At 43.4% G+C, this 21809-nt stretch overlaps 1 protein-coding gene across 1 annotated transcript in view; it reads right to left on the bottom strand.

The window, feature by feature from the left end:
- Positions 1-2908: 2908 nt before the first annotated feature.
- Positions 2909-21809, bottom strand: part of LOC141116520 (forkhead box protein N3-like) — a 123266-nt gene continuing 104365 nt past the window's right edge. Inside the window, exons 5-6 of the mRNA XM_073608918.1 lie at positions 9880-9982; positions 2909-3793 (exon numbers count right to left, since the gene is read on the bottom strand). Coding sequence (XP_073465019.1) covers positions 3250-3793; positions 9880-9982 — 647 coding nt within the window. The 3' untranslated portion in view covers positions 2909-3249. The remainder of the gene's footprint in view (positions 3794-9879; positions 9983-21809) is intronic.

The raw sequence follows: 21809 nt of genomic DNA, 5'->3' as shown, positions 1-21809 counted from the left end.
TTAAAATTCTACAGCCCCCCCACCCCACAAAAGCTTTGTTTTGTAAATTGCTGTAAAACTTCTGTATCATTCAGAGCTTTTCAGACATGTCTTTGTTATCAGACACATTGATTTATTAATGCTGCTGTGGAGGAGATCACAAAGCTGATTTCTAGGTACAAAACATATACAATGTAGACAGCAGAGGGCGATAGCGAGTGGCGAGGGTAGGTTATTAATACAGGGCTGTGTGCGATGACGCCAACACATTGCTGAAAATTCCAGAAAACTGTCGGAAAAAAAAAAACTATGTAGTGAAAGAAATTAAAGCTCTTTTAACAGAAAATTAGGAAGACTTTCTGAATTTACTGCCCACCTTCCCAAATGGTTAGAAATAACTGCCGTCAGTCTTTTTTTTTTTTTTTTGCAGTGGGCACCTTTCAACAAAGTCCCAGGCAGTGATCATCTTTGTTCAGAGAGGTGCCACGCAACAACCTTGGCACCACCTTAAATAAAAATGTTTGTCCCAGCAGAGTTCCCTCTTCTGGCAGTGTATTTATATTGCACTTTGTAAGGGACACGGGCAGTGATGTGATGGCAGTAAGGTGAGCATATGAGCAGCAGACATATGATATTAAGTCTATATATATATATATATATATATATATATATATATATATATATATATATATATACATACACACACACATATTACACTGTGTATGTGTGTATATATATATATATATTTTTATTCATTCATTTGGTTTTGCTATTGATATTATTTTGATATTTATATATATATCTATATCACAGTCAATAGCAAATTACATTTATAAATGATGAATTAAAAAAAAACTATTTCTAAATGTAGTTTGCTATTGACTGTGATATATATATATATATATATATATAGATATATATATATATATATATATATATATATATATATATCTATATATATATATATCCATCAAAAAAAAACAAACAAAAAAAAAATCTATCTATATATATATTAATCACAGTCAATAGCAAAACCAAATGAATGAATTAAAAAAAAAAAATATTATATATATATATATATATACACACACACACAAAAAAATTTTTTTTTTCCAGGTCTTTCAAAGTTTAACTCCACTTTTGCTGAGAAAAACAAACCCTTATACATACTGTATAGAGGTTACCAAACTTTAATGCACAGTCCCACCTGCTGACATTTGTACTAAAGCTCACATATAGAATTCACCCTCTCCCTGTTGCCAGAAAATTACAGCTGGCAATGTTTTTTTTTTTTTTTTAACAGGTAAAACAGCTGCAAGAGCTGTAAAAAATGTCTGTTCAGCAAAAAAAAAAAATATTTATTTTATTTTTATATAAAAGTTAAATCGAATAAAGATTTTTTTTGGCTACAAAAATGTATATATTTACATATACATTTTCTTCATTTGATATATTTTTATATCAATAGCAATATATATATATTTTATTTTTTTTTAATAAAAAAAATTATATATATATATATATATATATATATATATATATATATATATATATATAGTTTTATTAATTTTAGCAAAAGTGGAATTACCCTTTAACTACCCTAAAATAAAATTAAAAAAAAAAAAATAATAAATAACAAAAATCTGCAAAAAGACATAAATCCTAATCAATGCAAAATGGCAGTATTGTTGTGTGTTGAGGGCAAACATAAAACAAAAGAGTATTTTATACCAAAAGTACATAACATGAAAACCCGGGGACGTGCCCCACATGACGAGGCTACAGTAATCTACTGCAGACTCTATGACCCAGTGAATGCGTTCAACGTCCGCCAGCCACGCTCTCTACTCCGTTCACCAACAAAATTATTGCCTCGTGTTAGCCAAGTAGACAGAGAGGAGAAAGACAAACTCTTTTCTATATATTAACAGAGAAGCACAGTAAGGGTGCGGGGGGGGGGGGGCCAGGATGGTGCAGATTTCCACCACCCGGGGGGGCCCTACCAGAGAATGGCAATTGTAATCATCAGAATATTGCAGAGCGAGAGAGAAAAAGTTCCCCAACAGTCAAATGTTTGTCCCTGAAGAAGGTTAGACCTTAAAAACCTGCTTCCAAAAAAAACAAAAAAAACAAAAAACAAAACAAATAAAATTAAAGAGGGGGGAAATGAAGTCCAGGCCCTTGGCCTTCCAATTAGAGGCGGTGCCTTTTTTCTCTATTTTCTATATTTATATGAAAATAATTCATGCTCCATGCTAAATACATTATTATTTATTTTTTTTTAATTTACAAGAAACTGATGCTGAATTAAAAAAAAAAAAAAAAAAAAAAAAAAAAAAGACCCAAAAAAACTTGTGTTTCATTTTGACCCCGTACACCGCTCCAAGTGATTAATACGGTGACTTATTTTTTTTTTCCTTTTATTTTACTTGTGTGTTTATATGAATAAAACTTGTGGCAGGTTATGTAGCGCTGTGAATGTTTTTTTCCTTTTCTTTTTTTTTTCTTTTTTTTTCAGAAAGACGTACTTGGTGAGGTTGGCCAATCGATCCTTTTCAAAATGGCAGTTGAAGTATTTTTGAAAGAAAGGAGTAACCTGTCATCTACTTGGCCGTTATTCCAGGTTTGTGTTGCTGACTCTCTGGGTTGCAAAACCAGGAAAATTGTAGTTTCCCTTCCATGACTCGGGTGTACGCCCATCGGAAGGAGACCTTGTGAGAATTATGGCACGCGCTTTTCTTGTATCATAGTGACTCTTCGTGATATTAGGCGAGTTGTACAACCGCTTTCAACCAAAATAAGGGCTGTAAAATTGCACAAATGAACGTTGGCCGGAAGGTCGGAAACCTTCCGTAATTTTTTAGGTGGCACCAATATCCATCCCAGGATCATCCCAATGTCATCTCAACATCCTGATGTATGTTGCAGAGTGAGTGGGTGATTTTGGCTTTTGAAATATATATATATATATTTTTTTTTTAAGTCGGCAAATGAAAAAAAAAAAGCATTTGCGAGTTGGCTAAGTTCTATGGCTTCAATATCCTTTTATAAAATAAACACTTTAAGGGTCCCCCCACCCCCAAAGAAAATAAAAATAAAAAAATAAAATAAGAAAAAGGGAAAGAAGAAAATGGTTTGATATTGCCACAAAATCTTTTTTTTTTCCTTTCTTTTTTTTTTTTGTTTTTTTTTTAGTTCACCTGACGTGCGTAAAGACACTGTTCCGAGTTCAAACAAATCAAAAAAAAAAAAAAAAAAAAAAGATTTGCTTTAATTTTTTGTGGTTTCTTTGTCCTTTTGCTCTTTCTGCCCCTTTGCCGTCCGATTGGTGATGTTATTCAAACACGATCGGATTCCTGCTAAGTGCAGAAGTGAACCCGCCGCCTCTTTCATTTCCTCGTCGTCGCTTTCTGGCGGCTTTTCCGTGCGTCTCTTTTTCAGCGGCAGGGCGTCGCTGGGGATCCGCCGCACTTTCAGCAAGTGCTGCTTTTTCTTGTGTTGCAGGGAGTAGCCGCTGTCGGCGAACGCATCCTTGGCTTCTTTCTTCTGTTTTTTGTCCTCCTCCTCCGTCTCGCTGTGGCTTTCGTGGCTCTGGAAGCTGACGTCGCTACCGTCGTGGCAGACCTTGGCCGTGAACTCGTAGTGGTCGTCGGCGGAGGAAGAGGACACGGAGTCGCTGGCGGATGACGAGCTCCGCTTGTTGGCAGACTTGGCACTGCTGTAGTTGTGGTCCTCCTTGGGGTCGCTGCTGACTACCGGGGAGCCACAAGACGGTTCGCTCTCCGTCCGCATTCGGCAGTTGACAATCCCATTCCTGAAAAAAAAGACAAAATAGGGGGTGAAAATCTGGACTGTTCAAGCAAAGCACAGGATTAGAAACAGATCGATCGAGGAGGCATTGGGTGGCACTATGGGCACTCATTAACTCTAATTATACAACAGAGCCACATCCCAAAATATTGTATATGGACTCTGAAAATAGTCAGATTAAAGCAGCCATTCCCAACCATTCCCAACCATTCCCAAAAGTTAGCCACTGCCCCACCTATAACTGGCATTTGCAGCAAGGAGCATTGGAGGGCAACATACAGTATCTCACAAAAGTAAGTACACCCCTCACATCTTTGTAAATATTTTATCTTTTCATGTGACAACACTGAAGAAATGACACTTTGCTACAATGTAAAGTAGTGAGTGTACAGCTTGTATAACAGTGTAAATTTGCTGTCCCCTCAAAATAACTCAACACACACAACAACCACACATTAATGTCTAAACCGCTGGCAACACAAGTGAGTACACCCCTAAGTGAAAATGTCCAAATTTGGCCCAATTAGCCATTTTCCCTACCCGGTGTCATGTGACTCGTTAGTGTTATGAGGTCTCAGGTGTGAATGGGGAGCAGATGTGTGTTTTTTTTTGTTTTTTTTTTTGTTTTTCTTTTTACACGTTAACTGTTGCTGCCCAAAAACTTTTTGTAAGGCAGAAGCACCTTGTATGTGGCTTGCGGCTTGCTATGCGGGTGCTCGCACCAGAGCTGTCTCTGTGTGTCCATATGACACACAGAGCGTGTCTTGGCCCCACCCCCCACCACACTGGCAGTGATTGACAGCAATAAGAGCCAATAGCTCCTGCTGCTGTGTCTGAGCCAATGAGGAGGGAGAGAGCCATTGCTCTTGTGCACATCGCTGGATCATAATCGGGCTCAGGTAAGTATTTTAGAGGGGGCTGGGGGGGGGGGCTGCTTACAGAAGGTTTTTTAACCTTAAAGAGGTTGTAAAGGATTGTGTTTTTTCACCTTAATGCATCCTATGCGTTAAGGTGAAAAAACACCTGTCAATGACCGCCCCCCAGGCCCCCCCCCCCTTTTACTTACCTGAACCCTTGAACTTGTCCCACAGGGATGCACTGTCTCTCTGCTAGGGGGTTCTCGGCTGTTTATTGGATAGATTGATAGCAGTGCAGCCACTGGTTCCCGCTGCTGTCAATTAAATCCAATGTCGCAGCCACTGGGGTCTATGATTTCCGAATGCTGGACTCGGGAGCACGCCCGCAAGGTACCCCCCCGGGAGAGCGCTTCTCCCAGGGGGTTATCTGATGAGGGGAGGAGCCGAGAGAGCCGCCAAGGGACCCTGGAAGAGGAGGTTCGGGGCCACTCTGTGAAAAACAAGCTGCACAGTGGCGGTAAGTATGACATGTTTGTTATTTAAAAAAAAAAAAGATTTACCTTTAGTGTCACTTTAATGCATAGAATGCATTAAGATTAAAATCCTTCTGTCTATAGAAGAATGCATTCTGTCTATAGAACCACTTAAAGCCTAAACACCCAACACCTAGTGACATGGGAAGGGTGCATGTAGGCTGCATTATAGAACATCCCCTCATATATACTACAGGTAGTCAGCCAGAAAATAAGACATTAATATATGTGGTGTGTGCATCACTGAAGGGGTTAAACCCTGGTGGGACATTGTCTCTTTACATAGATTTACAGTCAGAGATTTATGAACCAACAAATAACATGGAGGACTTGGCAGGGTCAGAGAAATGACTCTCACAATTAATGGGTGATCATTATGTGGAGTGACCTTGGCCCATCCAGACACCAGGAAGACGGTCCTGTGTCACCCAGAGCCACTAATAAACATCGCCAACAGGCAAGTGTGATGATACATGGCGGCTTTGTAGTAAATCATTAAAGACATTTGGGGTGGAAATATTATTATATAGGCATCTGCTGACAAATGTTGCAAAATAAATAAATAGATAGATACCAGTATAGACATACAACACACACACACACATACATACATACATACATATATATATATATATATATATATACATATACACACACATATACATAAATTACTTTTTTCCTGACATTTACGCAGGTTATTGTCTCATTGTATTCTGAATTTAAAAGTGTAGAACAAACAACTGGAGAAAAAAAATGAAATAATGAAACAGAAGTAACAACATTTTCGACACATCAAAGAAACCAACTTTGGCAATTATACCAGGCAAATAATTATTACTTTGTAACAAACTCCGGGACCTAAAGAGAAGGTTGTAATAGACATATTTAGAAGCAATCCAAATCCTACTTCACTTCAACTATTTCCGCAAAGGTGTACGGAAATTTAACATTGACGGGTTTAATTTAAAGCAGACCCATAATTAAAATGAGAGCTCGAGTATTGCCAAATCACATGGTGACTTTCCGTAGAAAAAAGAAAAAAAAATGTTCCTCTTTAACCCTATCCCGCCAGCCGTTTAGGATTACCCTTAATGAGATCTGCTATCACAGTTATCTTCAGTCTATGATCATCTCCTGTTGAATTACATATGCAGCCCATTGGAAATATTAGGGGGCACATTTGAACCCCCCTCTATACCTTGTAAGTTGACAACCAACCACCACTTTAAAAAGGAAGAAAATTGAAATGATTGCCATGATGATCTTTGGCTGTCCACAGAAGTCTATGGAGTGCTACATGGAATTTCCGTAGTATTACAATATCTACATGCAAAATTTATAAAACATTCTGTCAGGACCTGGATCACTGGTGGCACTGTACTTCCCAGAGCATGAGGTTGTAGTTCCTGTGTCCTCCAGGTGTCTCCACTTGATGCTGGGAGGGTATTTAGTCCCTCCTCTACTATAACATTTTGCTTCAGTGTTCTGCCTGCCAGCAAGATGCATGCTTGCTGTTAAATCCTGAGCCTGATCCTGCCTTGCACCTACATCTTGCTCCTGTCTTGTACCCAGGGCCGGGACAAGGGGTGGATGGGAGGGGCAACTGTAGGGATGGGGTGCCTTTCTGTTACAAGGCTGATAGGAGTAGTGATTTTGACAAGCGACAGACTGCTGGGCGTAGGATCCCCCAAGCTTGCACATCATGAACAGGGCGTGGGGGGGGGGGGGGGGGGCACAGTTTGGCATCCTTGCCCTGGATTACCTTGTCCTGGGACTACTTTCTGCTCTCTTTGTTACTGATTCTAGTCCTGGTCCCCCCCCCCTTCCTTGTATCTCTGGTACTGCCCCGTTTCTCTGTTCCCCATTTAGTTAATTGCTAGTAAAGATTTCTGTTAATTAGTTAGGTTGTTTTTTACTTTGTTTTTGGGTTATGGGTTACTTGTATCTTCACGCTTGCTGCGTTTCCCATTTGCTGGTGTTTGGATGGATTTTGGTTTCACTGTAAATAAATCTTGAATACAGAACAAGAGTGCCCAAGGGACTTTGAGAGACACAAACAATTAAAAAAAAAAAAAAAAATACACTTAAAGTGACACTAAAAGGTTCTTTTTTTTTTTTTTTTAAATAACGAACATGTCATACTTACCTCCACTGTGCAGCTCGTTTTTTCACAGAGTGGCCCCGAACCTGGTCTTCTGGGGTCCCTCGGCGGCTCTCTCAGCTCTGGGGGAGTTACCTTGCAGGCGCGCTCCTGAGTCCAGCATTTGGCGTCCATAGAGGCTGAATGCAGGACTCGGTCCCGCCCCCTGGCGCCCATTGTCATTGGATTTGATTGACAGCAGCGGAATCCAATGGCTGCGTTGCTATCAATCTATCCAATCAAGAGCAGAGAACCCCGGGCAGAGAGAGAGAGCGCGTCCCCACGGGACAAGTTTGAGGGTTCAGGTAAGTAAAACGGGGTGGCTGGTCACGGACAGGCGTTTTTTCACCTAAATGCATAAGATGCATCAAGGTGAAAAAACACGAACCTTTACAACTGCAGAGATTAGGTTGTTAGAAGTAAAAAAAAAAAAAAAAAGCGAAAGAATACATAGCTATGATTGTTTGGACAGGAAAAGTGAGAAATACAGAGCACCCGGAAGTATTCACAGCGCTTCACTTTTTCCTTATTTTGTTATGTTACAGCCTTATTCCAAAATGGATTAAATTCATTATTCTCCTCAAAATTCTACAAACAATGCCCCACAATGTCAACGTGAAAGAAGTTTGTTTGAGATCTTTGCAAATTTACTAAATATAAAAAAATCCCATGTACATAAGTATTCACATCCTTTGCCATGACACTCAAAATTGAGCTCAGGTGCCTCCTGTTTCCACTGATCATCCTTGAGATGTTTCTACAACTTGATTGGAGTCCACCTGTGGTAAATTCAGTTGATTGGACATAATTTGGAAAGGCACACACCTGTCTATATAAAGGTCCCACAGTTAACAGTGCATGTCAGAGCACAAACCAAGCCATGAAGTCCAAGGAATTGCCTGTAGACCTCTGTGACAGGATGGTATGGAGCACAGATGTGGGGAAGGGTACAGAAATATTTCTGCAGCATTGAAGGTCCCAATGAGCACAGTCGCCTCCATCATCCGTAAACAGAAGAAGTTTGGACCCACCAGGACTCTTCCTAGAGTGGGCCACCCGGCCAAACTGAGTGATCGGGGGAGAAGAGTCTTAGTCAGGGAGGTGACCAAGAACCTGATGGTCACTCTGACAGAGCTCCAGCATTTCTCTGTGGAGAGAGGAGAACCTTCCAGACCAACAACCATCTCTGCAGCACTCCACCAATCAGGCCTGTATGGTAGAGTGGCGAGACGGAAGCCACTCCTTAGTAAAAGGCACATGACAGCCCGCCTGGAGTTTACCAAAAGGCACCCGAAGGACTCAGACCATGAGAAACAAAATTCTCTGGTCTGATGAAACAAAGATTGAACTCTTTGGCCTGAATGGCAAGCGTCATGTCTGGAGGAAACCAGGCACCGCTCATCACCTGGCCAATACCATCCCTACATTGGTGGTGGAGCATGGTGGTGGCAGCAGCATCATGCTGTGGGGATGTTTTTCAGCAGCAGGAACTTAGAGACTAGTCAGGATTGAGGGAAAGATAATTGCAGCAATGTACAGAGACATCCTTGATGAAAGCCCGCTCCAGAGCGCTGTGGATCTCAGACTGAGGCAAAGGTTCATCTTCCAACAGGACAATGACCCTAAGCACACAGCCAAGATCACAAAGGAGTGGCTACGGGACAACTCTGTGAATATCTTTGAGTGGCCCAGCCAGAGCCCAGACTTGAACCCAATTGAACATCTCTGGAGAGATCTGAAAATGACTGTGCACAGACGCTCCCCATCCAACCTGATGGAGCTTGAGAGGTCCTGCAAAGAATAATGGGAAAAACTGGCCATGAATAGGTGTGCCAAGGCTGTGTTATCATACTCAAAAAGACCTGAGGCTGGAATTGGTGCCAAAGGAGCTTCACCAAAGTTTTGAGCAAAGGTCGTGAATACTTTTGCACGTGTGATTGTTTTCATATTTTATTTTTAATAAATTTGCAAAGATGTCAAAAAAACTTCTTACACGTTGTCATTATGGGGTATTGTTTGTAGAATTTTGAGGAAAATAATGAATTTAATTTAATTCTTGGATTACCAGTCATGTCATGATTTATGTAACTATGGATATCCTTATGTGTATATATATCTGGAAAATTGTCCGAAGATTTTAAATGTGAAAAAATCTTTTAGGTATTGTATCTGAATAAAAATTGTATTGCTTTTTTTTAAAAATTGTTTGTGTCTCGCAAAGTCCCTTGTGCACTCTTGTTCTGTATTCTAATATACACATAGGGACTGAGAGACATTCATGGATTACACATACTAGCTATTTTATATGTAAATAAATCTTATTTTAAATATAACTGGTCTGGTCTCAGTTTCCTAAGTATAGCCACACAGATTTGGCCATCCCTTCTGCCTATTTCCTGACACATTCTGCCCAATGGTGGGTACTTCACGAGCCTGTACACAAGGTAAACAGGCAGTGCATACTATTTACAATGACCTGATTCCATCTCCTCTGTAAGTGCCAAAACACTCCAGTTTTATCCAGAGCCACATTGCCATTATCACCGTGTGTGTGTCATACCTCATGGCCATGGTGCCGATGGGATTGATGGGTAGAGGTCTGACTCCTTGGAAGATCCCTCTGTTCAGCACGCGGGTTCCATTCTGAATCACACCAGGAGGAACTGAAATATACAAAAGAGAGAACCTTAAATATCCAGCAAACACCTTCCGAGAAAACTCAAAAAAACATACCTAGAATATGGGGGAGGGAACAAGATTATCACCTTCAGCATAATCGGGAGACAAGAAACTGGTAACATTTCGAGGGCCCATTGAAGTCTAATTTTTTAATTAGCATTCAAATTCTTGCTTGGCATAAACACAAGTGAAGGAATGATAAGATTTTGTACTCCCCATACAATTCTTTTTTTTTTGGAGTCCATTGAGGAACACAGGAACTCCGATATTGATGGGTTATACTTCCGTCTATGAGGAGAAATGGACACCGGCAAAGAGAAAAATTATAGCCCAGTCCATGATAACCCTCCTCTACCCAGCATGCCTCTGTATGTAGCAAAGCCATACAAAGAGCATTATCGTACCAGGATCTGTGTCCTTCAATGTGCTCCAAGAAAATAATTTTACAGTCCGATTTTCATTCCTGTCCATTGAGGGACATTAAGTCTTTTACCATGGGTCGCCCCAACAGAAGTTCAACCAACAGGTGGGCAACACAGCAAACAACAGCCATCGGGCCCAAGATAAAAAAAACAGAACTAGAGACTGTTGAGGAGAGGACTTGGCCTCATCCTTCTCAACGTCAGGTGTTGGTCCTTTAAGGAGCTCAACGAGGACGAAGACCTGACGTTGAGAAGGATGAGACCAAGTCCTCTCCACAAAAAAAAAAAAAAAAAAAAAAAAAAAAAAAAAAAAAAAAAGGAGGCATGCTGGATAGAGGAAGGGTTTTCCTGGACAAACCCACAATTTTTCTGTTTGCCAGTGTCCAGTGCTCCAGTAGGGATCAGTGTAACCCAACAGTATCTGAATTCCTGCGCCCCTCAATAGACAAAAAGAAAATGTTTTTTTTATCATTTGAAGTTGATGTGTTGAAAGCAGAAAAAAATGTTGCAGTTTGTGGTGTATGGGGTTGCGTAGCTGCAGACCGGTCAGAGCCCCCCATCACATCAGAGATATCCCCAATCAGAGGATCCCCTCATCACATCAGAGGACGCCCCTGTCAAATCAGAGGCCCCCCCCATCACATCAGAGATTCCCCCAAACAGAGGATCCATTCATCACATGAGAGGATGTCCCCGTCAAATCAGAACGCCCCCCCCCCATCACATCAGGGCTCCTTAAACATGAAAGCCCCCCTACATAAAGTCTCCCCCAATTGCAAACCCCCCCATTACATGAGCCCCCCATCACATCAGAGAATCCCCCAATCACATCAGAGCCCACACCAATCAGAGGATCCCCTCATCACACCAGAGGATGCCCCAGTCAAATCTGAGCCCCCCCCCCCAAACACATCAGAGCCCTTTATACATGAGAGCCCTCCTTCATAAAGTCTCCCCCAATCGCAAAGACCCCTTCATTACATGAGAGCCCCCCTCCATCACATCAGAGATTCCCCCAATCACATCAAAGCCCACCCCACATCAAATCAGAGTCCATCCATCACAACAGAAGCCCCCCCATCACATCAGAGCCCTTTATCATGACAGAATTCCCCTATATGTGAGAACCCCACTTCATAGAATTCCTCCCCCATCACATAAGAGTCCCCCGTTCACAAAGCCCCCCCATCACTTCAGAGACCAGCCATCACAGAATCCTCCATGACAAAGTCCCCCCCCTCCCCCATTCCAGAGCCCCCTTTTACCATCAGAGCTCCACTTTGCAGCCACAGACACATGGCAGAGGGTGGAGCAGGTCTGGATGCAGGTGCACTTCTGTCCTCTCCTAAATATTGGGGGGCAGCCCTGCGTGCTTTTGCCCCCGATTAGTAACATGCGTTGCCCTGGTGCGGACAGGCCAGCTAAAAGCGCCATAGCAATAAATGATGACATGCGTTTTTGCCCTAGAAGAGCATCATTGGTTGCCGGCCGTCCTGTGACAACCCATTAAGCAGTGCAAATATATATATGAGACAAAGGGAGCCCCATATTAGTGGTACCCCAGATGAGCCCGAATGGCACCCTCAGTAGAGAAACGCTGAGAACCGATCAGCCGCACTCTGCGATCCGACTTCCATCCATTGCAACACAAATGTCCTCAAATGAAATATTTGGATAATATTCCCTGTGACACGTTGCTATGAGCTGAACTTCGTATGAAATATTCAGTGGAGAGCCGCGACGCTGTCCCCAGGAAATTGATTTAAAGTGTTTGTCCAGCGCTTAATGTGTGTGCCGGCGGTCCCTGCCCGCCAGCTGAAGCCGTGCCAGCAGATATCAGCGGCGTATTTACTTGTTACGAGGCGGAACGCAGATAAGGACCGCCAGCTCATGCCTCCAGTATTTTTATGAGTCGTGCCGAAACACAATTCAGGTGTTAAAATGTGCGCGATTATACGTCCCGCCGTATCTGCCATCTCCCTGATGGAGTAAAGTGTTCCGTAATTGAAATTCTTATTAGGCTTATCAGAGGGCGCGGGAAATTTTCCGTCTCTAACCAATGAGGAATGAGACTACCGCGACACATGGGAAGGCGAAACCTTTACAATATAATCTGTCTACAGTCTAGAAATATCATAGTGATATCCTCAGACGTGACACCTTTAGACGCGACGCCATCAGACGCGACGCCAGACGCGACACCATCAGACGCGACGCCATCAGACGTGACGCCACAATTGTATATCCGTGACTTAAAGCAGAACTTCATGTTCTAAATAAACATGTGGGGTTGATTTACTAAAGTCAAATAGACTGTGCACTCTGCAAGAGTATCTGCTCCAGAGATTAGTAAATGTGTAGAAGCTCTGCTGACTTCCATCATCCAATCATGTGCAAGCAAAAATGCTGTCTTTTTATTTTCCTTGCACGTGATTGGGTACTTTTCGCAAAGTGAAGCTTTACCTCATTTGCTAAAGCTTTGGAGCAACTTTGCAAAGTGCACAGTATTTTTGCCTTTAGTAAATCCACCCCCTAGACTGTTTGTCATCCTTATGCTGCTAGCATTAGTAAATAGATAGGAAAGTAGATCAGATTTACTTGTTTTAAACATTTTGCATGAGATTTCTTCAGTTACTTCCTGGTTTCCAAGCATAGGCAAATGATGTCATACAGCCCAGGAGTCTTCAGGAGGGGAGGAGAGGTTTTCTCAGGTAAACACAACCTCCTGTCAGCATGCCTGAGCTAAGGCCGGTTGATTTGCAAGAAGTAAATTCTGCATGAATCATCTGCCCATTCACAAGCTGGTAATGGCCAAAAATGCTAGGGGTGGTGTATCAAAGTGTTTTCTCAACAAAATAAAGTATGAAGACATGGATGGATGGGGGAGTTTGCTTTGCATATTAAAAATCAATGAAATAGTGTTTTTGGTTTGTGGTGCTCTGATGCAGGAGTGATTTCAGTGACCCCAGGAGTGCCCACTCCTGTGCTTCCAGTGAGCCCTGTGTACTCCTGTGACCCCTGTATCTCCAGTGACCTCATTGCTCCTGTGACTGTGTCCCTTATGCACTCTAGTAAACCCCTGCACTCCTGGGCTTCCAGTGGGCCCCTCCTGCACTCCTGGGCTTCCAGTGGGCCCCTCCTGCACTCCTGGGATTCCAGTGGGCCCCTCCTGCAGTCCTGGGATTCCAGTGGGCCCCTCCTGCACTCCTGGGATTCCAGTGGGCCCCTCCTGCACTCCTGGGCTTCCAGTGGGCCCCTCCTGCACTCCTGGGCTTCCAGTGGGCCCCTCCTGCACTCCTGGGATTCCAGTGGGCCCCTCCTGCACTCCTGGGATTCCAGTGGGCCCCTCCTGCACTCCTGGGATTCCAGTGGGCCCCTCCTGCACTCCTGGGATTCCAGTGGGCCCCTCCTGCACTCCTGGGATTCCAGTGGGCCCCTCCTGAACTGCTGTGACCCCTGTATCTCCAGTAACCTCATTGCTCCTGTGACTGTGTCCCTTATGGACTCCAGTAACCCCCTGCACTCCTGGGCTTCCAGCAGGCCCCTATGCACTCCTGTGACCCCTGTATCTCCAGGGACCTCATTACTTATGCGACTGTCTCCCTTATGCACTCCGGGGCTTCCAGTGACCCCCGGCACTCCTGGGCTTCCAGTGACCCCCTGCACAACAGGGCTTCCTTATTGCTCCTGTGACTGTGTCCCTTATGCCCTCCAGTGGCTCCTGTGTCTACTGCATCACCCAGTGGCCCCATATCTCCCCCAAGTATCCTGTGTTACCCTGTGACTTCAGAGTATCTTAGTGTATCTTCTGGACTGTACCTCTCCCTGTGGATATGGACCCCTGTTCATGACATTGAAGAAATTTCCTCTTATGTGATCAAAATATTCACTTGTCAATGATTGGGCCTTGGCAGTATGATTCTCATCTCATCAGAGATCACCCATGACAGGCGAATGTAGGATTTGGGGGGGCAGATCCCCAGGACTCAGGAAGTCGGGGGCACAGAATTCCCCGCAGGAAGAACAATTAAAAAAAATGACAAATTCAGAACTCTATTTGCTCCCACGATACAGTTGACCACTCAAGTTGACTATTTGCCAGAGCTGCTACAGTCTCCGGTAACCCGCCACACGATGGCGGACGCTACCATCAAAACGGTCTCCACAGCGGCTAAAGTTGATCATTACCCGCACAGCGCGGAATCCACACGCTCACACCTCGGCGAGCGCTGAATTTCAGCACGAGAGAACAGCGCCGGGAATCAGACTGCAGTGTTTTCGCTAAACACGAACGGCTGATCAAAATATTGAACTTCTTTGCAATGATCCTCGGTGCGGTGACAGCTGTTACTGAATAATTTACCAGCAGCTCCTTCTACTTCCCTGTCGCTTGCAGACACAAGGAACCCGCCATCTGTAATATAACCGACGGCGGGAGCCGCATCCGAATCAGAACCGCCGCTGCAGTGACACGCGGCACAGGAAGAGCGTCCGAAACCTCTCTCTGATCACGCTACAATGTCCTCAGATCAATCTGGTCACAGACCCTACACACCTAAAAAAATAGGAATGTCTTCATCCCAAAAAAAGGAAAAATGTTAAAAAAAGGGGCGAGGACAAAACAAATTTTTTTTTTTTTTTTGCATTTGAACACTTTGGGATTCATTTATTTAAAAAAAGAAAAAATAGTCTTGACTAATGTCACAAAGCATTCATCCAATCACAACAAACTATCCTCGTGTTTGTCCAATATATTATTTTCCTATGATCAACATCTCCATCTAGTGGCCATAACGTGTTCTTCTACCAATTGAGGCATTTCAGGAAAATACCGTATTCAGGCCATAAGATGGCACTGAAGATCACAGGAAATAATTATATTAAACAAAACTACAGGGAATTTTTTTTAACGGCTGGGCAAACGTTGTGACATTCGTCCAGTGAATAGCTTATAAATAGATGCACTTTTGTTTTGTAATTAAAGATCAAGAGTCTCTTTCAAGCTTCATTGCTTGCAATCTGTGTCTCCATTGCTCACTGGAAAAAAAAAAATAATGCCATCGCACACCAACCCAGCTAAAGTATAGAGTCAACAAACAAAAGTAGCATCAGCCTGGCTCCATCAGGCCACACCTCCCTACGCATTTCGACCCACCCACAGGGGCTTAGTCCATGACTAAGCAAGAGTCAAAGCCAAAAAGAAACTGAAGATGCAGCACATCAACCCAACTCAAAGCATAGAGTCAACAAAATCAGCTTCAGCTTCGGCTCCATCCAGGCCATGCCCCCTACGCATTTCGCCCCACCCACAGGACCTAGTACATGAAGTCGAAGCCAAAAAGAAACCAAAGCCCCAGCACACCAACCCAGTCCAGAATATGGAGCCAACAAACAAAATCAGCGTCAGCCTGGCTCCATCCAGGCCACACCACCTACGTTTTTCGACCCATCCACGGGGTCTTGGTCCATGACTATGCAGGAGTCACAGCCAAAAAGAAACTGAAGATGCAGCACACCAACACAGCTCAAAGTAGAGAGTCAACAAACAAAATCAGCTTCAACTTAATCCAGGCCACGCCCCCTACGCATCTCGCCCCACCCTCAGGACCTAGTACATGAAGTCGAAGCCAAAAAGAAACCGAAGCCCCAGCACACCAACCCAGCTCGGAGTATAGAGCCAACAAACAAAATCAGCGTCAGCCTGGCTCCATCCAGGCCACACCACCTGGGTATTTTGACATACCCACAGGGACTTAGTCCATGACTAAGCCAAAGTTGAAGCCACAGCACACCAACCCAGCTCAAAGTATAGAGTCAACAAACTCAGCTTTAGCTTGGGTCTATTCAGGCCACCCCCCTACACGTTTCGCCCCACCCACAGGACCTTGTCTATGACTAAGCCAAAGTCGAAGCCAAAAAGAAATCAAAGCTGCACCACACCAACCCAGCTCAAAGTATACAAACTTAATCAGCTTCAACCTGCCTCCATCCAGGCCACGCCCCTCCAATGTATTCTGCCCTGCCCACAGGTCTTAGTCATGGACTAAGTCCTGTGGGTGGGGTGAAATGCGTAAGTAGGTAAGCCTGGATGGAGCCAGGCTGAAGTTGATTATGTTGCCTCTATACTTTGAGCTGGGTTGGTGTGCTGCGGCTTTTGTTTCTTTTTGGCTTCGACTTTGGCTTAGTCATAGACAAAATCCTGTGGGTGTGGCGAAACGTGCAGGGGGGTGGCCTGAATAGACCCAAGCTAAAGCGGAGATTGTTTGTTGACTCTATACTTTGAGCTGGGTTGGTGTGCAGCGGCTAAGGCGGGACGGGCTCTGTACTCGTGAGTAAGAGTCACCAGAGCTCTGGATGGTTATCTGGAGCGGCACCCCAAGCTTTTTATGGTCTATTGCCCAGTGGTCACTGTTACAGGAAGTGAATGGAAATCTCTCAAGTATTAAGGTGGCAGTATTTCTTTTTTGCACCAGCTAGGGCAAAGCAACAGATTCGCTTTAAGCCCCGCCCCTCCCCCCAGCCCAGCATCCGGGAATAAATGGGCATGATACAGTTTTGGGCAAAACAATGTCTACCGCCGATCACAGTGCCTACTTGCAGAGAGCTTACATCTGATTTAATATTGATCCATTGGATATCGTTTCCTTTGCATCCTTTTAAGTTCTATTCCACTTTTTAAGCCCTGATGAAGAGGGAGTGTTGCTCCCGAAAATGTGTCGGCCTTTAAGTAATCATTTACAAAGAATTCAAAGTACGTTAGGTCTGGTGCCGTATTCTGTACGTTCATACACAGGAAGATATAAAACGGACCCGTAGTTGACCCAAGAATTACCTTTGCTTTCTGCAGCAGAGCCAAAGCCATGCCCATCAATTTGCCGACAGCAATACATATATATACACATGTTGCGGTTTGCAAGTGGTTTACCAAGATTATGGCTGAAGATATTACCCATAACCCCGGTACTGTTCTTTTTCTGCAGGCGGATGGCTTTCTCGTGAAACCGGTCCGAGCAGCTCATGGCGTCCCCTCCCGCCGCTCGCCGTCGTTTCTTGGGCTTACCGTTTCCACTGATTCACCCGAGAAACGATCCGACAGTGCGGCCAGCTGCTCCCCTAAGCATCAAAGAGTTAATACTCTTTGATGGACTCTATGGCCTTGGAGGACTGGAGCGACGCCATGACGTCACTTCCGGTGCAGGCTGGAAAAAAAGAAGTTTTGTTTTTTATTTTTGTTTGTTTTTTTAAGCAAAAGCTAAAAAAAAAGTTTTTTTTTTTTTTTTTTTTAACTTTTGCTTTTAAAAAAGGTAAAGAAGAGATTTGGGGTCTTTTTGACCCCAGATTTCTCCATAAAGAGGACCTGTCATCCTTATTTCTATTACAAGGGATGTTTACATTCCTTGTATTAGAAAGAAAAGTGATAAAAATAAATAAATACAAAAATTTCAAGCGCCCCCAATGCCTCAGTGCTCACACGTAGAAGTGAACGCATACGCAAGTCGCACACACGCATATGTAAACGGTATTCAAACCGCACATGTGAGGTATCGCCGCAAACGTTAGAGCGAGAGCAATAATTCTAGCGCTAGACCTCCTCTAACTCTAAACAGGTAACCTGTAAAGGTGTTTAAATTGTCACCTACAGAGATTTTTAAGTACGGTAGTTTGTCGGCATTCCACGAATGTGTGCAATTTTAAAGCGTGACATGTTAGGTATCTATTTGCTCGGCGTAAACTCATCTTTCAAATTATACAAAAAAAATAAGATAACAATTGCGTTTTTTTTTTTCTTTCTTTTAAATCCATTAAGAAGTATATTTTTTTCCCAAAAAAATTGCGTTTGCAAAACCACTGCACAAATACCGTGTCACATAAAAAGATTGCAACGTTCGCAATTTTATTCCCTAAGGTTCCTGCTAAAAAAAAATAAACGATATGTTTGGGGGTTCTAAGTAATTTTCTAGCAAAAAATACTGATTTAAAGACATTTTTCAACTTTCCATCTGTTAAATCTTCTGCCCTTGTTGTTGTTTTAACTTTGGATAGTAAAACATTTTTTTCCCTGCCAGTAAATCCCTTATACAGCCCACTTCCTGTTTCTTGTCTGGACATTAGCTCAGGATTATGACATCATGCACAGCTCTCTCTCACTCTCATGAGAGTTTGCCAGGAAGGGAAAGGGGGGGGGGGGTGAGTCATAAGAGGGCCAATGAGAGCTGTAGAGCTGGAGGTGTGCCTCTGTGTGTCTGTGTAAATCCAGGAAGTGAACAGGCAGCAGCTTCAGCTGCCCACAGTTAAAGTGGCTGCAGCCAGACTCAGTGGAGGGAGATTTCTGCAGCATATTTGGCAAGTACAGAATCACAGTATATATAAAATGATATGCAAAGTGGTTGGTGGGAAGCTTCAGAATGGCAAAGATGTTTTTTTTTTAATAAAAATATAAATCAGTGTAGCGCAGCAAAAACAATCAACATTAAAATCAAAACAAGTGAAAAAAATAAATAAAATATTACTAAAAAGTCTCTGTGAATAAATTCCAGAACTATTTACAGAGGAATTTATTCAGAGACTTTTTAGTAATATTTTATCAATTAATTTTTTTCACTTGTTTTGACTTTAATGTTGATCGTTTTTGCTGCGCTTCACTGATTTATATTTTTATTTCTTTTGAGGTGTTGTGAAATCACTTTCCAGTGGTTGGTAGGACAGAAAGTTATTAATATTATTATTATTATATACACACTTTTTTTTTTTCTTTCTCTCTCTTTCTCTGCGCCGATTGATATCATTTTTATTAAAGATGTTTTTATTACAAATTATGTGGGCAGATTGCAGTTCCTCTTTAAACTTGTACAGTGGAACCTTGGTTTACGAGTAACGCGGTTAACGAGCGTTTTGAAAGACGAGCAACTTTTAAAAAAAAAAAAATTTTGACTCGGTTTGCGAGTGTTGTCTCGCAAAACAATCAGAATTCAAGCTAATGGGCGGTGCAGTACCGCATTTGGTGCGGGGGCGCCGGAGACACTCGGAACGGTTCAGAGCCGTTCGGAAATACTCGGAATCACTCGGAAATACTCCGTTCCCGAGAGTTTCCGAGCTTTCCCAAGGCTTTCTGAGTATTTCTGAGGCTTTCCGGCGCCCCCCCCCCCCCCCCCCCAGCTCTGGCCACATGCGGTATTGCATGTAATAGAAGTCAATGCGAACGGATTATCTTTGTTTCCATTGATTTCTATGGGGAAACTCGCTTTGATATGCAAGTGATTTGGATTACAAGCATTCTCCTGGAACAGATTATGCTCGTAATCCAAGTGCCAGAAAAAGCCTGGTCTTGAAGTGGTTAAAACCAATTTTAGTTCCATCGGACATAAAGAAAAAAAGTGGTCTGCCGAAGTTGGAGGATCCCAGAAAAACTCACAACAGGGGACAGCAAGAGCAAGAAAAAATATTATGTTTGAAAACTTGCTTGATTCACCCGAGTCTATTGTGTTTTCAAAGTTAATTTATTCTTCAAGTGAACAAAAAAAAAAGAAAAAAAAGAAAAGAAAAAAACGTTTCCGGTAGCAAGGAACCATTATTAGCATGACAAAGACACCGAAATCTGAAGACAATTCCGATATCGCCGTTGGCCTGAGAGCTCCAAGCGGATGATCCTCCCCGTTCTCCTCCCGTCAGTTCTCCGGGGGCCGATCGCTTTGCATGATATCCTTGAAGTGGGAGCCGGTCTCCGGCTATATTTAGAAGGACCGATCGATGTCTAATTAGCTAAAGTGGGAGAAGAAACCACAATTTATAAAAGTAAGCGCCGTCCCTGGCCGGCTGACTGCGCTCGCCGCGGACTCGGCTCATTTCGGATGTGCGGCGCGGTCTCCCTTGTCAGAACCAATCAGACCTCAAAAAAGGAGGATCAATAACTTCTCTACAAACTGTGCCAGCCGCCACTAATTCAGGCAGCTGTTTTGTGCTCTGTACCAACGCAAAGAGCCCATCGATTCGCCAGGACGCGGCGACGCCCCCCTACAGCTCGGGGGGAACCGAGATTTCTGCAGGGTGACAACCTGCTCCTCCGTAGATACATTACAGTGAGGGAGTGTTGTCACCCTAGGAAAGGAAGTGTATTATTGGCAGGATCACCAGGTGAAAAGAAAAAAAAAAAAAAGCCTGAAAAAGGAAACTAATGCAGCCATCAATCTATCCAATGAGGACTCGAGACAGCGGCTGGAGCTGTTGTGCTCGTCCCCGTCGCTGGAAAGACCAGGTTCAGGTAAGTAAAAGGGGGGGGGACCTCGAGCATTTACAACTGTGTCAGCATTCTGACAGCTAATGCAAAAAGAAAATCCCTATAATGTGTCTATTATGTTTATTTCCTATGATCATTTGCTCCATCTAGTGGCCATATTGTGGTGTTTTCCTAAATAAGGGATTTTGGAAAAATTCTGCATTAAGGCCACTAGATGGAGCTGGTGATCATATGAAATAAACATAATAGATACATTAAAGGGATTATCTGTGGCAGTGGTGTTAATGCGGACACTAAATGATAAATATATATACTGTAAGTTATAGTACATGATAGTACCAGTATATTTTTACTATATATTGGATATAGGCCTGTCAGTAACTTTACAAGTCTGCGTGAATAAATTCCTGACATTTCACAACATACAGGAAACGTCTATTTATTCAGCAAAACTCCATCTTTCATCATTAAAAAGCCATCCTTGATCTCCAGTCAGTGACTTTGCCTAGGCTGAAATGATGTCATCAGTCTGCTGCAGGAAGGAGGAAGCGTTTCCTCAACCTCTCCTCCCCCTCTCTTCCCCCTTTGACCAGGCTGAGATGACGTCATCAGTCTGCTGCAGGCAGGAGGGAAGCATGTCCTCAGTTTCCTCTCCCCTTTAACCAGGCTGAGATGATGTAATCACTGTGCTGCAGGCAGGAGTAAGCATGTCCTCGGTCTCCCCTCTCCCTTTGACCAGGCTGAGATGATATCATCAGTCTGCTGCAGGCAGGAGGAAGCATGTCCTCAGTTTCCTCTCCCCTTTGACCAAGCCAAGATGATGAAATCACTGTGTTGCAGGCAGGAGGAGGAATTTCCTCGGTCTCCCCTCTACCTTTGACCAGGCTGAGATGATGTCATCAGTCTGCTGCAGGTAGGGCGGAGCATTTTCTCAGTTTCCTCTCCCCTTTGACCAGGCCAAGATGATGAAATCATTGTGTTGCAGGCAGGAGGAGGAATTTCCTCGGTCTCCCCTCTCCCTGTGACCAGGCTGAGGCGATTTCATCAGTCTGCTGCAGGCAGGAGGTAGCATGTCCTCAATTTCCCCTTCTTTGACCAGGCTGAGATGATGTCACCAGTCTGCTGCAGACCAGAGGAAGCATTTCTTCAGTCTCC

The sequence above is a fragment of the Aquarana catesbeiana genome, linkage group LG13 (assembly GCF_042186555.1).
Source record: "Aquarana catesbeiana isolate 2022-GZ linkage group LG13, ASM4218655v1, whole genome shotgun sequence".
Classification (NCBI taxonomy): domain Eukaryota; kingdom Metazoa; phylum Chordata; class Amphibia; order Anura; family Ranidae; genus Aquarana; species Aquarana catesbeiana.
The sequence above is the reverse complement of the archived record's forward strand: the minus strand, read 5'-3'. Positions and strand labels throughout refer to the sequence as shown.